The 17,592-nt window shown below is 35.0% G+C and overlaps 1 protein-coding gene across 5 annotated transcripts in view; it reads right to left on the reverse strand.

Annotated features, from left to right (window-relative positions):
- Positions 1–17,592, reverse strand: part of FNIP1 (folliculin interacting protein 1) — a 170,099-nt gene that overhangs the window by 39,871 nt on the left and 112,636 nt on the right. For 4 of the 5 annotated variants that reach the window (XM_077138342.1, XM_077138344.1, XM_077138343.1 and 1 more), the window contains exons 7-11: positions 12,527–12,610; positions 11,192–11,263; positions 9,823–9,958; positions 9,052–9,253; positions 1,873–1,958 (exon numbers count right to left, since the gene is read on the reverse strand). In XM_077138342.1, the coding sequence (XP_076994457.1) occupies positions 1,873–1,958; positions 9,052–9,253; positions 9,823–9,958; positions 11,192–11,263; positions 12,527–12,610 (580 nt within the window). The remainder of the gene's footprint in view (positions 1–1,872; positions 1,959–9,051; positions 9,254–9,822; positions 9,959–11,191; positions 11,264–12,526; positions 12,611–17,592) is intronic. The other variant, XM_077138345.1, reaches the window with a different exon arrangement.

Raw genomic sequence — 17,592 nt, forward strand, 5'->3', positions numbered from 1 at the left:
ATGATTAACTGCACAAATACAAAAAAATTCTTTCATGAACAAGAACAAAAGTATGACACTTTTAGGAAGAGTCAATAACAAAATGGCTTATGGGGAAAAAAATATATCTATTGCAAACTATGGACTATAGTTAACAGTAATATTTTATGATTCTTTCATCAACAGTAAGGAGTACACAACACCAATACTAGGAGGCAATAATGGGGAGGCGGTGGTTAAGGGATGGGAAGAGTTGGATTTTCTTTTTTATTTTTATTTCTTTTCTGGAGTAATGAAAATGTTTTAAAAATTGATTATGGGGTTGTATGCACAACTAGTGATGAAACTGTAAATAAGTGTGTACTTCAGATAGTTTGTATGGTATGTGAATATATCTCAATAAAAGTGCAAAAAAAGACAGAAAATACCTCAAAAAATTCTTATCAAGCAAAAGTCTGACAGTTATGTGTATCATCTGAGGTATACAAAATTTTGTGCTTTCACATAAGTCTTTTAAACATGCAAAAAAGGTCTACATACACTGAGAAGTTAGGAAGGTAAAGGAGGCGATGCAACAGTCAACTCATTAAATTTCCTCTAGAATGCCAGAAGGAATGTATTTTATTTCCCTATATTTTATCTATAACCATTTATATAAGGCCTTGATTTAATCATGAATAGCACCTCAAAGTAGTGATCTGAATTCTTAGGGATTGAACAAATGAAGTTATGAACTGCATACAGTTCACATATTAAAGAAATAAGTTGATCAAAAATACTGCATTACTTGTTGTGCTTCATATAACTTAATAAAGGCCTAAAATTAATGTCAAAATAAAATTAATATTTGCGTCAGAAATACTGCCTCTAATAATTGCCTCTGAATAATTTGCCACACAAATAATTTTCCTTCCAAGACAAATGAAATGTGAATGACTGAAGTGGGAGAGAAACTGCAATAGGCTGTATTTGCTATAGAAAATAATGCTATCACAAATGTCAGGAAGTCTGCAAACTTCTTTACATATGTTATCTCATCCCATCTTTACAACAACTAATTACATTCATTGTACAAATCTAAAATTTATAGATTTTTAGACTGGAAAACTAAGGTTTGGAAAAGCTAATGGACTTGTCCATGGACACCAGTAGTATTAAACAGCAGAACAGGGTGAGAACACAGGTCTGTCTGGGACACTAACGTCTTAAGTTCTCACTTTCTGTGCTATAGTATCTCTCCAGTCTAAAGGAAAGACTGAGAGGATAGGAGGATGAAGTAGACCTGAACTGAATTTTTTGAGGGAGACACATATCTGTCACTTTCAGTGATTCCCAACACTTTGTGTGCAACATGTTTGCTTGATATATAGTTAGAGGGCGATTACAATCATCACTGGGGTTTCAAGGTACAAACTCTGGTGAGTCAGAAAATACTGGCAGAAGAAAGACTATTCATTGTATCTGGTCTACAGAAAGGAACAAACAATAGAGCTATCTGAACATCAAGGCCATGTTTCTTATATTCAAATATCTTAGATTTGATGTATCTAAGAACATCTGGTTACTACAACTGGTTAAATAACACTTAACCAGTCTCTACATCTGGGAGCTCAAGAGAAGACAAAGCACCCTTCTAATGGAAGAAGGGTCCCTTCTGGTACTATTTGCCTGTTAAATGGTCCAATACTGAAAACCATATAGTGTCCACTCCCAAAAGCGCTTAAATTCCGACATAAGATTCAAGCATACAGGAGTCAATGACCTACTGGATTCCACCTTCATCTGACTATGGAGCAAAAAAATTTAAAGAATTAAATTTTACTAGGGCAAATTAAAGAACTACAACTTCCTGTGTATACTGCAAAACAACTCTCTATTATGGAGAAAATGTACCTGAATTCATTTAAGGCATCAACAATTCGATTATAGGCCAAACTCCTCTGACTGGCATCAGCTGATCTTCGACTCATTTTCATTGCCTTGAAAGCAATCAGTAAACAGTTAATTCTTATAATGATAATGGCCAAAACATGAAAAACTAAGTCAAATAAACACTCTATCAACATTCTCATCTAGAAAGAAATTAAAAGGCACACACATTTACAGTGGCTTTCTGTTCTGCACCTTTGGTCATTAAAGGTTATAAGAAAATTCAAAATCTTCAAATGTTGGCTCTGTTTCAGCAACTGTCAAACCACAGAATGTCAAAACACAAAAAAACTGATGTTGATAGCTTATAGGTTTCATAAAACTATTTTTTTCAAACATTGTAACTTAACAGATAGATCACTGCTTCTTACATTTAATAGACGAGCTTCTGTTAACTAATCTTTTTTAAAATCTGGAAAATAAAGATTCTACTGAAAAGCAACTCAAGTTATTAGTAGTATTGCTTTCTTAAAAACATATTCAGCTTAAATTGAGAAGTCTTGCTCTAGGTAAGCAAAAAGAAGATCAGGATTAAGAGATGGATGCCAAAAGAATTTATTTGTAATTTTAAATATTTTTTCAAAATGAAGTATGTACTATTTATATAATTAGAAATTTATTAAAAATTTAAAAGAAACATGTATATAAAAGACAGACTACTTCAAACACAAAAATAATGTTTCTGGTACATCCAAAAACTTCATAGAGTTACAAGCGGAACTTACTTTAGGCTTTTTCAAACTATTAAGAGAGGTTTCCAATTTAAAAGGAAGTTAATACTCTAGAATTGAGAAGTGTTCTTCCCTAACTTTATCAGCAGTAATGTTTTAAAATTATATTTTAGATTCCAAAAAGTAGCACTGACCTCCACGTAATTTCCAAGCTACTCAGAATAAAAATCCATAGAGAAAGTATTCATTAGTTTTATCTTTCAGCTTTAATAAAGAACAGGATGTTAAACTTGAACAAATATCCAGATAACCAGAAGCATTACAATGCACACTTCTGGTTACAGAATGGTCAAAGAAATATTACAATGTACACTTCTGATTATGGAATGGTCAAAGGATTAAAATATTAAATATACAACACTTAAAAAGTAATCTTTAAGAGGAAGGGGTAAGGAGTATGGTATGTATGAGTTTTTTCTTTTTATTTCTTTTTCTGGAGTGATGCAAATGTTCTAAAAAATTATCATGGTGATGAATATACTATTAAGTGTTGATATTGTGAGCCACTGATTGTATACCATATATGGAATGTTTGTATGTTAAGAATGTTCGTGTTTGTATGCTGTTTTGGCTTGTCAATTAAAAAATAAAATAAAATAAAAAAACAAAAAAAGTCATCTTTAATGAGCTCTACAGTGCCTGAATATTTCAAGTTTTATGCAATGCTTGAACCACTTCTCCAAGTAACTCGGAATGTCAGTTTGACCACAGCTAAAATATTGTGTATAATGACTTTGGCAAGAAGAGACCACAAAACACCCAGCAACAGACTGAACAAAATGTCACCAGAGGCTAATTTCTGAAAAGGCTATTTTACCAGAAATAAAAATGGCCTTTTCTTAAAGATCAGTAAAAAACAAGTATTGCTAACAATGACAAATGCAATCTATGATCCTGAACTGGAACTAGAAATAGAGGAGAAAAAGACATTATTGATACACATGAAATGACTGCAATATAGACTGTAAACATCATACAAATATTAAATTGCTTGAATTTAACAACTGTACTAAAGGTGGGTACATAAGTAAATATTTCTGTTCTCAGAAAATGTACACAGAAGTATTAAGTGTTCAAAGAAGCATGATGTGTACAAACTACTCTCAAATGCTTAGAAAATAGAAGGATGGATAGATGGTGGATGGATGGATGAACAGGAAAAAAGAATACCATGGTCAATGTGGCAAAACATTAAAAGATGGTGGACCTGGTATCTGGGCAAGGAGTATGTTAGAGTTCTCTGTATGAGTTTTGTATTATTTTGCAACTTTCCTATAAATTTGAAATTGTTTCAAAATAAAAAGTTTTAAACAAAAAATACTGCTAATGATCTAGTTGTCTTTTAGCAGATGCAATGTAAATAAATACATTATGTCTTCTCTAGGGCAGATGATCCTTAGTCACTACTGCTTTGTCTCTATTTTCCTGACCATTCTAATTGGTCTTCTTACCTCTAGCCTCTTATTCTAAGATGCTTTAAAACATACTGCCAAATTAACTTTCCTAAAGCACAATCCTCAGATGGTTTTGAAAACAAAGTCAAAACTCCTTGGCAAGCATTCCAAAATTCTGCATGATGTGGTCCCCACTAACTTTTCCAGATAGTCCTACCATTCACAATTCCTCTTAGTACCCCTCATCCTCTCTGTACACCATCACAGGGATCAAGAACTTTTAGCCACAGGTTCCTTAGTTCAACTTCTATGAATCTCTTCTAAAATATAACCTGGAAAGAAACTGCTTTTGTTGCTCAGATATGGCCTCTCTCTCTCTCTTAAAGCCCAATTTTGCAAGGAAAATCGGTACCCTCCCCATTATGTGGGACATGACATTCAGGGGTGAAAATCAACTTGACAACATGGGATGTAACTCCCAGGGATGAGTCTGGTCCTGGCACTGGGGGATCAATAATGTCTTCTTGACCAAAAGGGAGGAAAGGAGTGTCAAAATAAGGCACAGGTGGCTAAGAGAGTTCAAATAGAGTCAAGAAGCTATTCTGGAGGCTTTTTATAAAATCCAACCATCTCAGATGTATTACATTCCAATAGCCTTAGCAAACCAAAACAAACATCTATCAACCAATCATATTCCCCTGTCCTTTATTGTCAACACTGCTTCTCAACATGAAAAATGAGAACGGGCATTCCCAAAAGACCCCTATAGATTGGGAGAAAGATCAAAGGAGAAGGAATTGTTATAACAGAGAAGATCGAGTTAACAAATGAGTGCGACTGCTGAATGACTATATTGTTATTTCTTTGAATCTCTAATGTTTTGAAGCAGTTAGAAGAAAAAACCTGAAATAGTGTGTCATGGTCAGCTTCACGTGTCAACTTAACCAGGTAGTGGTACCTGTTTGTCTGGTTGGGCAAGTGCTGGCCTGTCTGTTGTGATGAGGACATTTCATAGAATTAAATCATGATCATCTCGGCTACACCCACAGCAGATTCCATTTGTAATCAGCCAAGGGGAGTGCCTTCTTTAATGAGTGGTACTTAATCTAATCACTGGAAGCCTTTTAAGGAGGATTCAGAAGGGACAGGCTTTTATCCTGCTTTGGCCGGCAAGCCTCTCCTGCAGAGTTTGTCCAGATACCTTCATCAGAATAGGTAGCTTCACAGTCTGCCCTATGGATTTTGGACTCTACGTTTCACAATTATGTGAGATACTTTAAAAATTTTTCTATTTATGAATATTTCCGGTTGATTCTGTTACTGTAGAGAACTCTAACTAATACATAGTGGAATGATAACCTGTAACTCTGAAATCTGTTCTGCAACTACCTGTTAAAATATACTCTGAAAATTATTGCTTTTTCTTTTTTTTTTCTGTATATGTTCTATTTCACAATACAAAACTATAAAAACATATGGAAAATACTCCATGATGTAACTTCAGCATAGCTATAATTGTGAAAAAGTGAAAATGGCCTAATAGGAAAATTGCTACTTAAATTACAGGCAGAGACTAAAATACATTATTTAAGATCTATTTATAATAGTGTGGGAAAAGAGCATGTTACAATAATGAATTTTTAAAATGGGAACATAATTTTAAAAATATGGACACAATATAATCCCAAGCAAGATAAAAGTACAATATAGATAAAAAAGGCCTGGATGAGATTATATCAGCATAATGTTAATGAGCCCTTTTTAGATGGCAAAGATATCAATTTTTCTGGCTATTCTGCTCTATCCAATTTTTAAAGCTTTATGTTTTAAAAACTACACATTCTTTAAAATGTAGGCCACATGAAACTTTCTCTAAAAGGAAGTGATTTTTCTTTTCTCTGAACTCTTAAGAAGATATTGGTTGCCCTTCTTTTCACTCTATCCTTATGTTCTATCTTGTATTTAACAATAATCTTTCATATTTGTAATACCTTTCATATTTGTAATACATTCACTCTATATCAGCAGCTTTTCACATAATTTATCACTCCCTTTTTTAAAAAAATATTTTTATTGAGAAATCATCACACATATATATTCCATACATGGTGTACAATCAGTGGCTCACAATATCATGACATAGTTATATATTCATCACCATGATAATTTTTTAGAACATCTGCATCACTCCAGAAAAAGAAATAGAAAGAAAAAAGGAAAAACTCATACATTCCATACCCCTTACATATCCCCCTCATTGACCACTAGAATTTCTATCTACCCAACCTATTTTACCCTTTGTCCCCCCATTATTCTTTTTTTGTAGCTTTATCACTTTAATTCATACGCAGACTTTTAAAAACTGGAAGGCAACTGAGACTTGTAAAATTATAGACATAATATACACCAAGCACCTAAATACTTCATACAAGGTACTTGTTACTATTGTTATAGATTAATATGTTACTATTGTTATAGATTAATATATTAAAAAGCAGTTTTTTAGAGATCACTAGGAGAATATAGGAAAAGTATTTTTTTCTAGTTCCTTTTTTTTTTTTTTAACTTTTTTTAATTGTGAAATACAGCATATATACAAAAAAAAGCAACAGATTTCCAAGTACATTTTAACAGGCTGTTACACACTAGATTTTAAAGTTTGGTATGGGTTACAGTTCCACCATTTTTCCTACCTTCTCAGTTATACTCCTCCTCCTTTCTAAATAACATATACACATAAAAGCAATAAATTTCAAAGCATATCACAACAATTAGTTGTAGAACAGATTTCAGAGTTTGGTATGGATTTCAATTCCACATTTTAGGTTTTTATTTCTAGCTGCTCTAAGGCTAAAAGAAATATCAGCATAATGATTCAGCAGTTATACTCATTTGTTAAACCCTACCTTCTCTGTATAATTCCACCACCACCTTTGATCTTTCTCCCACTCTTCCGGAGTATTTGGGCTATGCCCATTCTAACTTTTTCATGTTGGTAGGGACTGTCGATAACATGGGAGAGGAGGACGGAACTAGATGATGTTCTGGAAAGCCTGCCGCTCTGCATTTCAGGACTGATCTGGTCCAGGAACCCATGTAGAGGTTAAAGGTTTTGGAAAGCTACCCTAGTGCATGGAACCTTTGTAGAATCTTATCTAATGCCCTAGGTGTTCTTTCAGATTGGCAGGAATGGTTTTGGTTGGGATTTGGCAAGTTATGATAGGTAGCAATGTCCAACTGAAGCATGTATGTAAGAGTGACCTCCAGTGTAGCCTCCTGACTCTATACGAACTCTCTCAGCCACTGATACCTTATTTGTTACACTTCTTTTCACCCTTTTTGTTAGGATGGCATTGTTGAAACCATAGAGCCAGGGCTAGGCTCATCCCTCAGAGTCATCTCCCAATCACCCCCTCTTTTTGAAACACTCTCTCCACTTGGTTTTCAAGAAAGTACTCGGTCTTGTTTTTCTTCCTACTTACATGGTCAGTCCTTCTCATGCACCTTTTGTTCCATGTCATCTTCTCAAACTCTGCAAATGTTCCACACAGCTCTGGCTTACAACCTCATTCTTCTCTTTCCCATCCAGTTTCATGGCTTTAAATATCACCGATAAAGTAATGACTCAAATTTCTATCTTCAGCCTCGACTTCTCTCCTAAGCTTCAGACTCATATTTCACTCAGATTTCCAACAGGTATCATATAAACTGCCGATCTCCTACCATCATGTCTATTCTATTTGCAACTGCCCCATTTCAGTTTTTAGCTAGCAACCCATTCCTTCTAACTGCTCGAGTGAAAACTCCTGTAGTCAACTTTCTTCTCTCACACCCTAATTCAGTCATCAGCTAATCTTGCTGGTCTCTCCTCAAAATATACCCACAACCTAACCAATTCTCACCAATTCAATAGCTACACTGATTCAAATATCCACGACACTGGTTCAAATATCTACCATCTCTCACCTGGATTATTTTAACAGCCTCCTAACTGTTCTCACAACATCCACCTTTGCTCACAGAGTGAGCCTGATGAATAATGCCATTCCTTCACTTAAAACCCTTCAATGGCTTCCTGTATGCGCCCCCCTCCCATCTTTCTTAAGAGTAAATGTGAATGCGTTTACAATGGTACCCTAAAAGGCCCTATGTGATTTGGTCCCTTGATATCTCAGACATCATCTCCTCTTATAAGCTTCTTTCTTCCTCACTCAGTCACTCTGGCCTTTTTACTACTGGCTCAAGTATCAAGTCATTCCTGCCATAGGGACTTTTTCTCTGCCTAGAAAAGTGTTCCCTAGATATTGTGGGGCTCACTTCCTCCAGATCTATGGCTCAAATATCACCGTGTCAGATATATTCCTGACTACCCTATAAAAAATTAGGAATCCTTTCTTTCAGCATTCATTATGTAACATTTTCTGTTTTATTTTTCTCCACAGTATACACTACTACCTAAAATATTATATATTCATCTGTTTATTTTCTGTTCCACGAGGTTAGGAGTGTTTTTTTCACAACGTATCTTCAGTTACTAGAATAGTGTCTGTGATATTACAGGCCCTCAAATATTTATCTGGTGGATGAACAGATGAATAACTTCAGATCTTTGTTAAGACAGTAATTCTTTTTTTTTTTTTTTTTTTTAAAGGAAAGACAGAGAGAAGGAAGGAAGGATAGAAGGAAGGAAGGAAGGAAGAAAGGGAAACATTTTTAAACATTTTCTTGTTTTATTGTATTCTGTTTCTCCGTTTTTGTTACATGGGCTGGGGCCGGGAATCGAACCGAGGTCCTCCGGCATAGCAGGCAAGCACTTTGCCCGCTGAGCCACCGCGGCCCGCCCAAGACAGTAATTCTTTAAAAAGGGTTGAAGTCTACTTGTATCTCCCAGAGCACTTTAAAGGGTACCTGCACAGGGCCTGTTAATGTTTTTACCAAATAAATATTGCTTCATCAGGAGAATAAGATATAAAAGAAAATAAAGGGTACAAACAGCCCAACAACACGACTATGCTTACCTGTTCTATTGCACTCTTTAATTTGTTCATGTGGCTTTCAAAGAGAGGAAAATGTGAAAAAAAGAATTCATTAAATTTGCTATTTTCATCTTCATCTTTGGATAATGAAAAGATTACCCCAATAGCAATCTTCTTTTTCCTCACAATTCCTGGATTAGGGCCACAGCTTTCATCTGACAGATTAAAGCTTTCTTCTATAGACCTTAAAAAGAAATGTTCACATACTTATTCAAATTGGCAATTCAAACTTCTTGCCAATTAAATAGAGGCAAGTTAAAGGTCTTCTGCCATTTTGTCAAATAAATCTAAAAATTCATATCAGTTGTGTGACTCTCTAAAAAATCTGTTGGCTATTCTTTCACACTCACATTTTTATAAAAAATTTTACTAGAGAATTAGATTGGAAACACTTTTGTCTAATTAGAAGTCAAATTTCAAGGTTTATAGATGAGTCTGGTAGATTCTCTTGGCTGTTCTAGCATCTATTTGCCTCTCCTTTTGATTCTAAGAGTAAAGTCAAAGATGAAGGGAAAAAAACGATGGAGTAAGTGAGGAACTAAGAAGCTTCATTATCTAGAATTGCACTTAACATGGCCTAAATGAATTAATTTTCCAAAATAGAAACAGAACAAACAAATGTTAAAATGTACAATACATAAAAGTTTTCAGTTCCAGTCTTAAAATGCACAAAATGCAAGTCCATCCTCTACAAAACAAAATTATGTTCAGGGAACTATTCAATCTTGTTCTAAATGTAATCTTCCAACTTACCATCTAGGAAATACTCCATTCTCCAAACTTGTTGTTTGGCTGCGTCGCCAACGTCGCTGGTAGCTACTGGCACAACTTCGGGTAAGTGAGGAGTTTGGGGAGGGAAACGGAGTAATAAGCAAGCTGCTGAGAGATGCTGTTAAAACAGAAAAACAAGTATAATGCGTAAGTTGGTAATGAGTAAGTAAAAATGGCAAATATCTTTTTAACAAATATGGGGAGGGGGGCCGGTGCAAATATTTCATTATGCCTCATGAGTCTCTAAAATTGCCAATGGAAAAAACAAAAAATCATAAAAAAAAACACATCATTATTAGAGCAAGATTCCAGAAAAAAAGAATATCTACTAACAGTGTGTTGGCAAGAAACTCTGAGAAAATACTCTTTTGATATCCCTCCTTTCCCTCCCCCAAAAGAAACTGCAACTCTGTAACAAGTCTTTTCCTATCTTCAACCCACTTTTCCCTAATTTAGCTAAGCCCTATCTCATTAGCTAGAAGCAATGTGATATAATTCAATTTTTAAGTTAGCAGCTGGAATTTAAGAATAAAAGCTGCATTTGAAAATAAAGAATTCAAATGCATTTAAAGATTTTAAAAGTACTAGTGGATTATTTGAGCACAGGTAGTCAAGACTCTAAATGCCTAGACATTTTCTTAATAAGAGGCATGACTAGCTTTCTCTAAGTTTCAAAAAGGAGAAGACCCTATAAACTGCTCTTTGGAGCAGTCAGGTGACAGACACATTATAGTCAAGTCCATTCGGATTATAAATGCTGCAATGACCTGACTGTGGGAATTATTTTCCTCCGAAATTCCCTTTCCACAATCTTTAAATTTCTGTTTCTTGCTTGGGGTATTGAAAGCTAAAATGCTTTATTTTTCCTTGGACTTAGGATCCTTCCCTTCTTTCCACTGGATCTAAAGAGGATAACAGATCTGCTTGTTTTGCCAAAAAGATATTTCAGATTTCTATCTTCATGATTATAATCACATAGCAAAAATTTATAAAGTGATCAAAAACAGGGAGGCAATATCATCATCTATAAAAAGGTACATGCTAGATGAGAGATTATTTTGGACACTGAGACTGAAATTTTTTTTTCCTTATACTGGCTATTCCTAGATCAGCATGCACTTTGCTACATTACACTCCACCAGACACAGGGAAAAGTAAATACACAACTCTGAACCTTTAATAGTAAACATGAAAAAATTTAAAATCTCTCTCTCTACATTTCTCTTGTAAGTTTACTACCAAATACTAATAAACTGTACACAAAATTGGGTGATAAAGGCAAGGGAAAAAATCAATGCTAGTTAGCAGTGACATAATAATCAAGCATATTAATACAGAAACCTAGCATTACCAGAGCGCGCTATGCCACTGTCTCTGTCTTCATTTAGCTCTCTTCCAGGCATGTCCATTGGATTGCTATGAACTGTGGATCAAGACAAAACTGTCAGTTATAAAACATTCTTATTCAGGTTGATGTTGCTCCTTTTAAGTAGCAAACTAAATCATGCTCATCTCATTGCATTCCTTTATTTTTTTCAATAGCATGGCACCAACCCAACACCAGGAGCTACTACTCAGCTGAACAAGCTTTGATATCTACCTGAAGATATGACATCTTAAATGACAAAAGGAATCTATAACATAATATCTAAAGAAGGGGTGATGAGAATTTCTTACTTTAAAAGCATATTAAATGACATAGGAAGAGATTCACAATATACTACTAAATGAAAAAAAAGCAAGTTACTAAACAGTACTACTCTCATGTGTGTTCAAAATTCTCCATAATAAAAACAATAAAATTCTCCATAATAAAATTTTAAGAAAATTATTTGAATAGTAAAATTTCAATTTGGTTTTAAAAAAAAAAAAGAGCAATTATCTCTGGCAGACAAGATGGCGAATATAATTTTATTTATCTATTTTCCAAATTTTCTATAATAAATAGGTATGGTTCATATTTCATATTTAAGGTAAACAAAAGTTAATTAAAACAAGAAACGAAGGCCAAATTGATATCAATGTGAGAGCATCTTTGAATAACTTTATTCACATTCTAATAATTTCTACCAGAAAGTTACAAAGCTAGGAAACCCACTAAAATGTGTGAAAACGTGGAGTATTACTAAAGCCCTGGATGTAGAAGCATGAACAAACACTCTACAATCAACAATTTAATAATATAAACAAATATACTCATATATGTCTTGCTTGTTCACCTGAATCATAGCTCCAAGAAAAAATCTTATTTATGAAATAGCGTAAATCAAAAATTTTACAAGAATAATAAGATAGGGTATTTTCTACAATTGGTGAACTATGGTACAAAAGTTACTCAGCCATGGAAACAAGAAAGTGTCACATTAGAAACTAGAACTGGTACTATAAGGAATAAATTCCATATTAAAATTTGATTTAGGATTCTAAAAACTAAAAGTATGACAATGAGATAAGAATGGGCAAACTGAAATTTCATGAAATTGTCAATTTCAATGATAACACACTCTCTGGAAATTTTAAGAACCATATTCAATAGAATGGAATTAAGTTCAAATATTTCCTAAGCAATGTTTTCTCAACGATACCCATCAAATGTATTTATGTGGACTCTTGTTTCCACAGCATAACTACAGATTCTAGCCGCTGAGGCACACCAACTAGTCTACCCACACAGCACATCGCAAACCTGCAAAGAAAGAGGCGCTCCTGATCAGGCGGAGCGGACCCTGCTCAGAGAATGCCCGCCTGGGGCTGCAGAACTGTGAAAGACCTACATGGCAAAAATGTAAAATACACATGAAAGAGGGCTGTTAGAGAAGCCACAATGCGTCAGGAATAAAGATAAGCTAAGGCAGCACAAGAGCAGACCAACAGATTTGGATGGAAACTTAAACTAAGTAAGACTAATTCAAGCTGGCTTCCCCTTTTTGAAACAGAATGGAGTTCCCCTCCTTGGTCATGGTTTATGTCAAACAACAATTTCATACATATTTACAAATAAATATGTGCACAATAACAGAAGTAAGCTTCCATTATACAAGGTAAAAGTTATTTTAAATGCTCAATTTTTTCTAGTCTAAAATAATATTCTTAAAGATTCAAAAAAGCATAGCAATGCTATCTACATAATAATTAAGCATTTCCTAAATAAATTTATCTTTAAACAAAGCCAGGTTTAAGATGGCAATATCTGTTAATTGCAGTAAGGAGAAAACCATCTGGGTGCTTGGCTGAGAAAACAAAATGCAACATAAAACAATGAGAAAATACAGAAAAAGGATTTTATTGACAAATTAGCATAAAAATTAGTTTTAGCTAGGAATAGTTACAAGGTAATGGCAGAAACCAAGACTCCCAGACAAGGGGTCAGCCACTGAGGAAGCAGGAAGGCCAATGCAACCCTTCAGGGCCAGACTCCTAGCTGCTCAAAACAAGTGGCTGCTACATGCTTAACCTGGAGAAGGTAACGGAGTGGTGTGAAGACCCAAAAAAGGCAACATTACAGTCGGAAAGCAAGCAGCTGGGTTACCTGTTAGTTATGCTTTTTTAAGACACACTAGAGAGCCATTCAGGAAGTTTTCCTAAGACTGAATAGGGCCTTCTCTTTCAAAAAACAACGATCATATTTTTCAAATTGGCGGTAGATACCATTTTTCTACAAGAATTTCTGTAACTATGGTGAAGGGGCAGCAATTCTTCCATATTTTCATGGTCAGTTCTTTCTTCAATTTTCCTATTTACTTCAAAACTTATCCACTATCCTCAGACTCTTCCGTCTAGCCCTCCCTTACTCTTTGCATTTGACTGTCTCCTACACCATGCATATGCATGCCTGTGTACATAATACGAAGAATAATTCACCAGATGGGAGCCCCTCCTTTTCCTACCACCCTACCTCCAAACTTACCAAAATTCTCACACATCCTAGCCTCCTTCCTGCCTGAACAGTAATAACAGTAACATTATTCAATCCTTACTATGTGCTACAGACTTATTCAGTAATATATCCAAGAAGTCCCTCCCTTTGCTTGCTTCCATAGCTAATTATTTTGTCTGCTAGGACCACAACTTCTCTTCCTCCTCCAAAAACCTCACTCTCCCAATTATCAACTCCATAGCTAATTATTTTGTCTGCTAGGACCACAACTTCTCTTCCTCCTCCAAAAACCTCACTCTCCCAATTATCAACTCCATAGCTAATTATTTTGTCTGCTAGGACCACAACTTCTCTTCCTCCTCCAAAAACCTCACTCTCCCAATTATCAACTCTACCTCTAACATCACCCTCCTTATAACCTTTTTCCATTAACACTTAAACAAAGTTAAACTCTTCTACATTCCCTGTTATCTATATGTGGTCCAAGGACCCTCAGGGTGTCCCTTTCCAAGTAAATATCTGAGACTGGATTTTCTTGATGCACGTCAACCAAAACAATAACATATCACAATAGAACTGAATGAAGACATAGATATGAGAATCCAGCTATCTTTTACTAAGCCAGATATTAAAAGAAACTTATAAAATGTAAAATACCACTCTACTAGTCTTTTTTGTCTTGGAAAACTTTTTTTAAAAACTTCCTATTTATGTTAACTTCAAAGGGGTTGTTGGGGTCATTTTAATGAACCACTATATCCACTGTATCATTAAAATGTTTATTGTTCATAAAAAGTTCATTGCTGAGAGATATGGGATTCCTTTGACAATGAACTTTGGCTTTAAGATTCCCCAGTGGCTTTGTCAAACCATCCTTGGACTGCATGACATTTTAGTTTTAATTTCTAATGCAGTTATTTCAATAAATATAACACATAAACAAAAGCTCTCTGTGGTCCTCAAAAATTTGAGTTTAAGGGATACTGAAACTAAAAAGTTGGAGAACCACTACTTGAATCATGGAAAAAAGATTAACCTTTGAGTCTCTCCTCAGCTTTGGTTTCTACACTCCCCACTGAAACTATGCACCTGGGCCACCAAAAACTTTCCAGTTACCTAATGTAGTCCATGTTATATGATGCTATTTTCCACATCAAACATTTTTTCTCTCAGTTTTCATAAAACCACTCTCTCTGACAGGTTTCTCTTCAGTTCTCTTTGTGTGACTCTCTTCTTTAAAGCCAGTGTTCCTGAAGGTTTATCCTCAACAATCTTTACTTCTCACTCTATTTTTCCTGGGTCATCTCATCTATTCTTAGGCTTTCAATTATCACTTATGTGCTTAATCCATGGCAGATACAGCTAACTGTCCTACAAAAAGTTGTGTTTAGCTTCCATAATATGAAATAGTCAGTGGAAAGCAGCTGTCCAGCAACAGACCATATTTTAAACACCTTATACACAGATGGGGCCATGTGATTAGTTACCAACAATGAAATATGAACAAAAGTGGTGTATATCGCTTCCAGGCTGAAATAGTTATGAAGTGGATATGCCTTTTCCACCCTTGATCCTTTCTACTGGCTTGATGTAGCTAAGCACAACCTTGAAGGCCACAAGTTGAATATGGTACAATCTAAAGAGGGAAGGAGACTGGATCTTTGAAATATCATTTAAAGGAAAACTGCCTGCCAATTAGGAATACCCTTTTGGATTGTACCCTTTTGGACTGAATGGGGGAAAAAACTTCTGTTACTTAAATCAATATGTGTTCATTAGTTTTTAAGTTACAGAAAAGTATATGTTATCACTATAACATACCTATCAAACTAACAAACTATAATGGATATTTTCTCTTGGGTAGACCATCAATATTTCCAATTCAACATGCCTAAACCTAAAATCATCAGTTTCAATTTCTTCTGTTCAGTTCACTGAATGGTACCAATACCCATGTAATCACACAACAAGCTAGCAAAGCACTACCCTTGATTCCTCCTTTTCCCTTACCTCTTCTATTCAGTTACCAGTTCTGTAAATTCTATATGCATTAATAAACCCCTCAATCACTGTCTGTCCCCACTGACAAAATTCTAATCCACTTTGCCATCATCTGTCACTTGAATTAATCATGAACAGCCTTCTAATTGCTCAATCCCAATGGCTCACTTGAATCTATTCTGACTGTAGTAAGAATATTCTTTTACAGATACAAATCTGATCTGATCACCTTGCTATATGCTGAAAATGCCCTTGTGTTGGCACTGACAACACACCTTGATGAATTTCAACTATAAGGAGTGTAACTGACCAAGGGATCCAGCTGGTGTGTGCATAGAAATCCACTGCCAGTTGTGCCATGGTCACACATCCTATGAGATGATCCCAGCCAATGACTGGACCATGGGAGTTATACTAAGGCAGGCCCATTGGTGAGAGATAATGGGATTCCTCTGACAACCAGCTTTGGCTTGAAGATTTCCCAGTGGTCTTGCCAAACTGTCCTTGGATTGCACGGCAGGCTGGAACACTTCCACCCAACTTTCTATTCCTCTCTCCTTCCTTAAGGGTCAGAGTTGTACCAAAATATAAGGGCCTTCTCAGATTTACCCAGCTCCTTCCCTATTTTCTCACACATAATTATTTCCCCTAATAAAAGCCCAATACATGCCTGTTTCTCAGAAGACACAAACTGACACACCCCTACTGATGCCCAACTGCTCAAAAGATAAATCTGGATTTATCTCAGTATAGCTCACAATGCCCTTCATGATATGACTCTTTGCTTATACTTCTTTTTCACTTTCTTTACTTTTAATCTGTGTTCCATCACACTGATTTATTTACATTCTTTCCATACTGTATGTTCTTTTCTCAAGTCTTTACACATGCAATTGCTTCTAAAAGGTTCAAACATTCCTTTGCCCAACCATCTGTCTAATCCTCCAAGCCTAGGCCTCACTTCTTCCAGCAAGCCTTCCTAACTCTCCAAGACTGCATCAGGTGCTCTTCTTTGTTTCTGTCCACTCTGCTCTCAACCTTGTCCAAGAATTCACTACACAAAGCTATAACTGTTATATTATTTGTCTAAGTCTTATTATATAAAACTATTAAGGCAGGGTTTGTGTCTAGTTCATTACTGTATCCTCAGGGCCTGGCAGAGTACTTGGTGTATTATAGGTGCTCAATAAGTATTCGTTGGCTGAATGATTGGAAATATAAAAAAATAAGAAATGGTGCTCAACTATCCTTGATTCACAATTAAGAGCTTGCAAGTAACAGCTGTACATTATTTAAAGTCTGTGTTTTGTTAAACTGATTAATTTTCTACTCTATATTACAACAGATTGGATGAGTATATTCAGCTTCTATAGTGTAATTTACCTTTTAAATTGAAAAGGAATTGGTAGTATTAAATGAATACCTTTAAAAAATTTCTTAGCCTTCAAAGTGTCAAATTATGAAGAAAAAAGTTATTTGTTTTATTTTTACTTGATTAAAATCAATGAGGTGATGAATCAAATTAGTAAAGAAAAAGAATGTATATATTTCTACTATATACACATACATATTACATGCCTAATAATGTGACTTCCCAACAATAAGTGCTTAATAAATGGTTGCTCATGTGAACAAACATGAATTATAAAAAAGTAATTATATTTATTATATTGCTCCAGTTGGAAGAAAATTTGTTTGCTTTCCATTAATACATACACCTAATACATATTTACTGACAGTATTTTATAAGTTCTCGCTAAACAGAGAATGAGAGAAATATTCATATTATTCAAACTGCTGTCCACTTCATCACATACTAAAGTTCATTATGTACAAGAAATACACTGGGCAGCAATTTAGCTGAGCTTTCTAGG

Source organism: Tamandua tetradactyla, chromosome 20, assembly GCF_023851605.1.
Source record: "Tamandua tetradactyla isolate mTamTet1 chromosome 20, mTamTet1.pri, whole genome shotgun sequence".
Classification (NCBI taxonomy): Eukaryota; Metazoa; Chordata; class Mammalia; order Pilosa; family Myrmecophagidae; genus Tamandua; species Tamandua tetradactyla.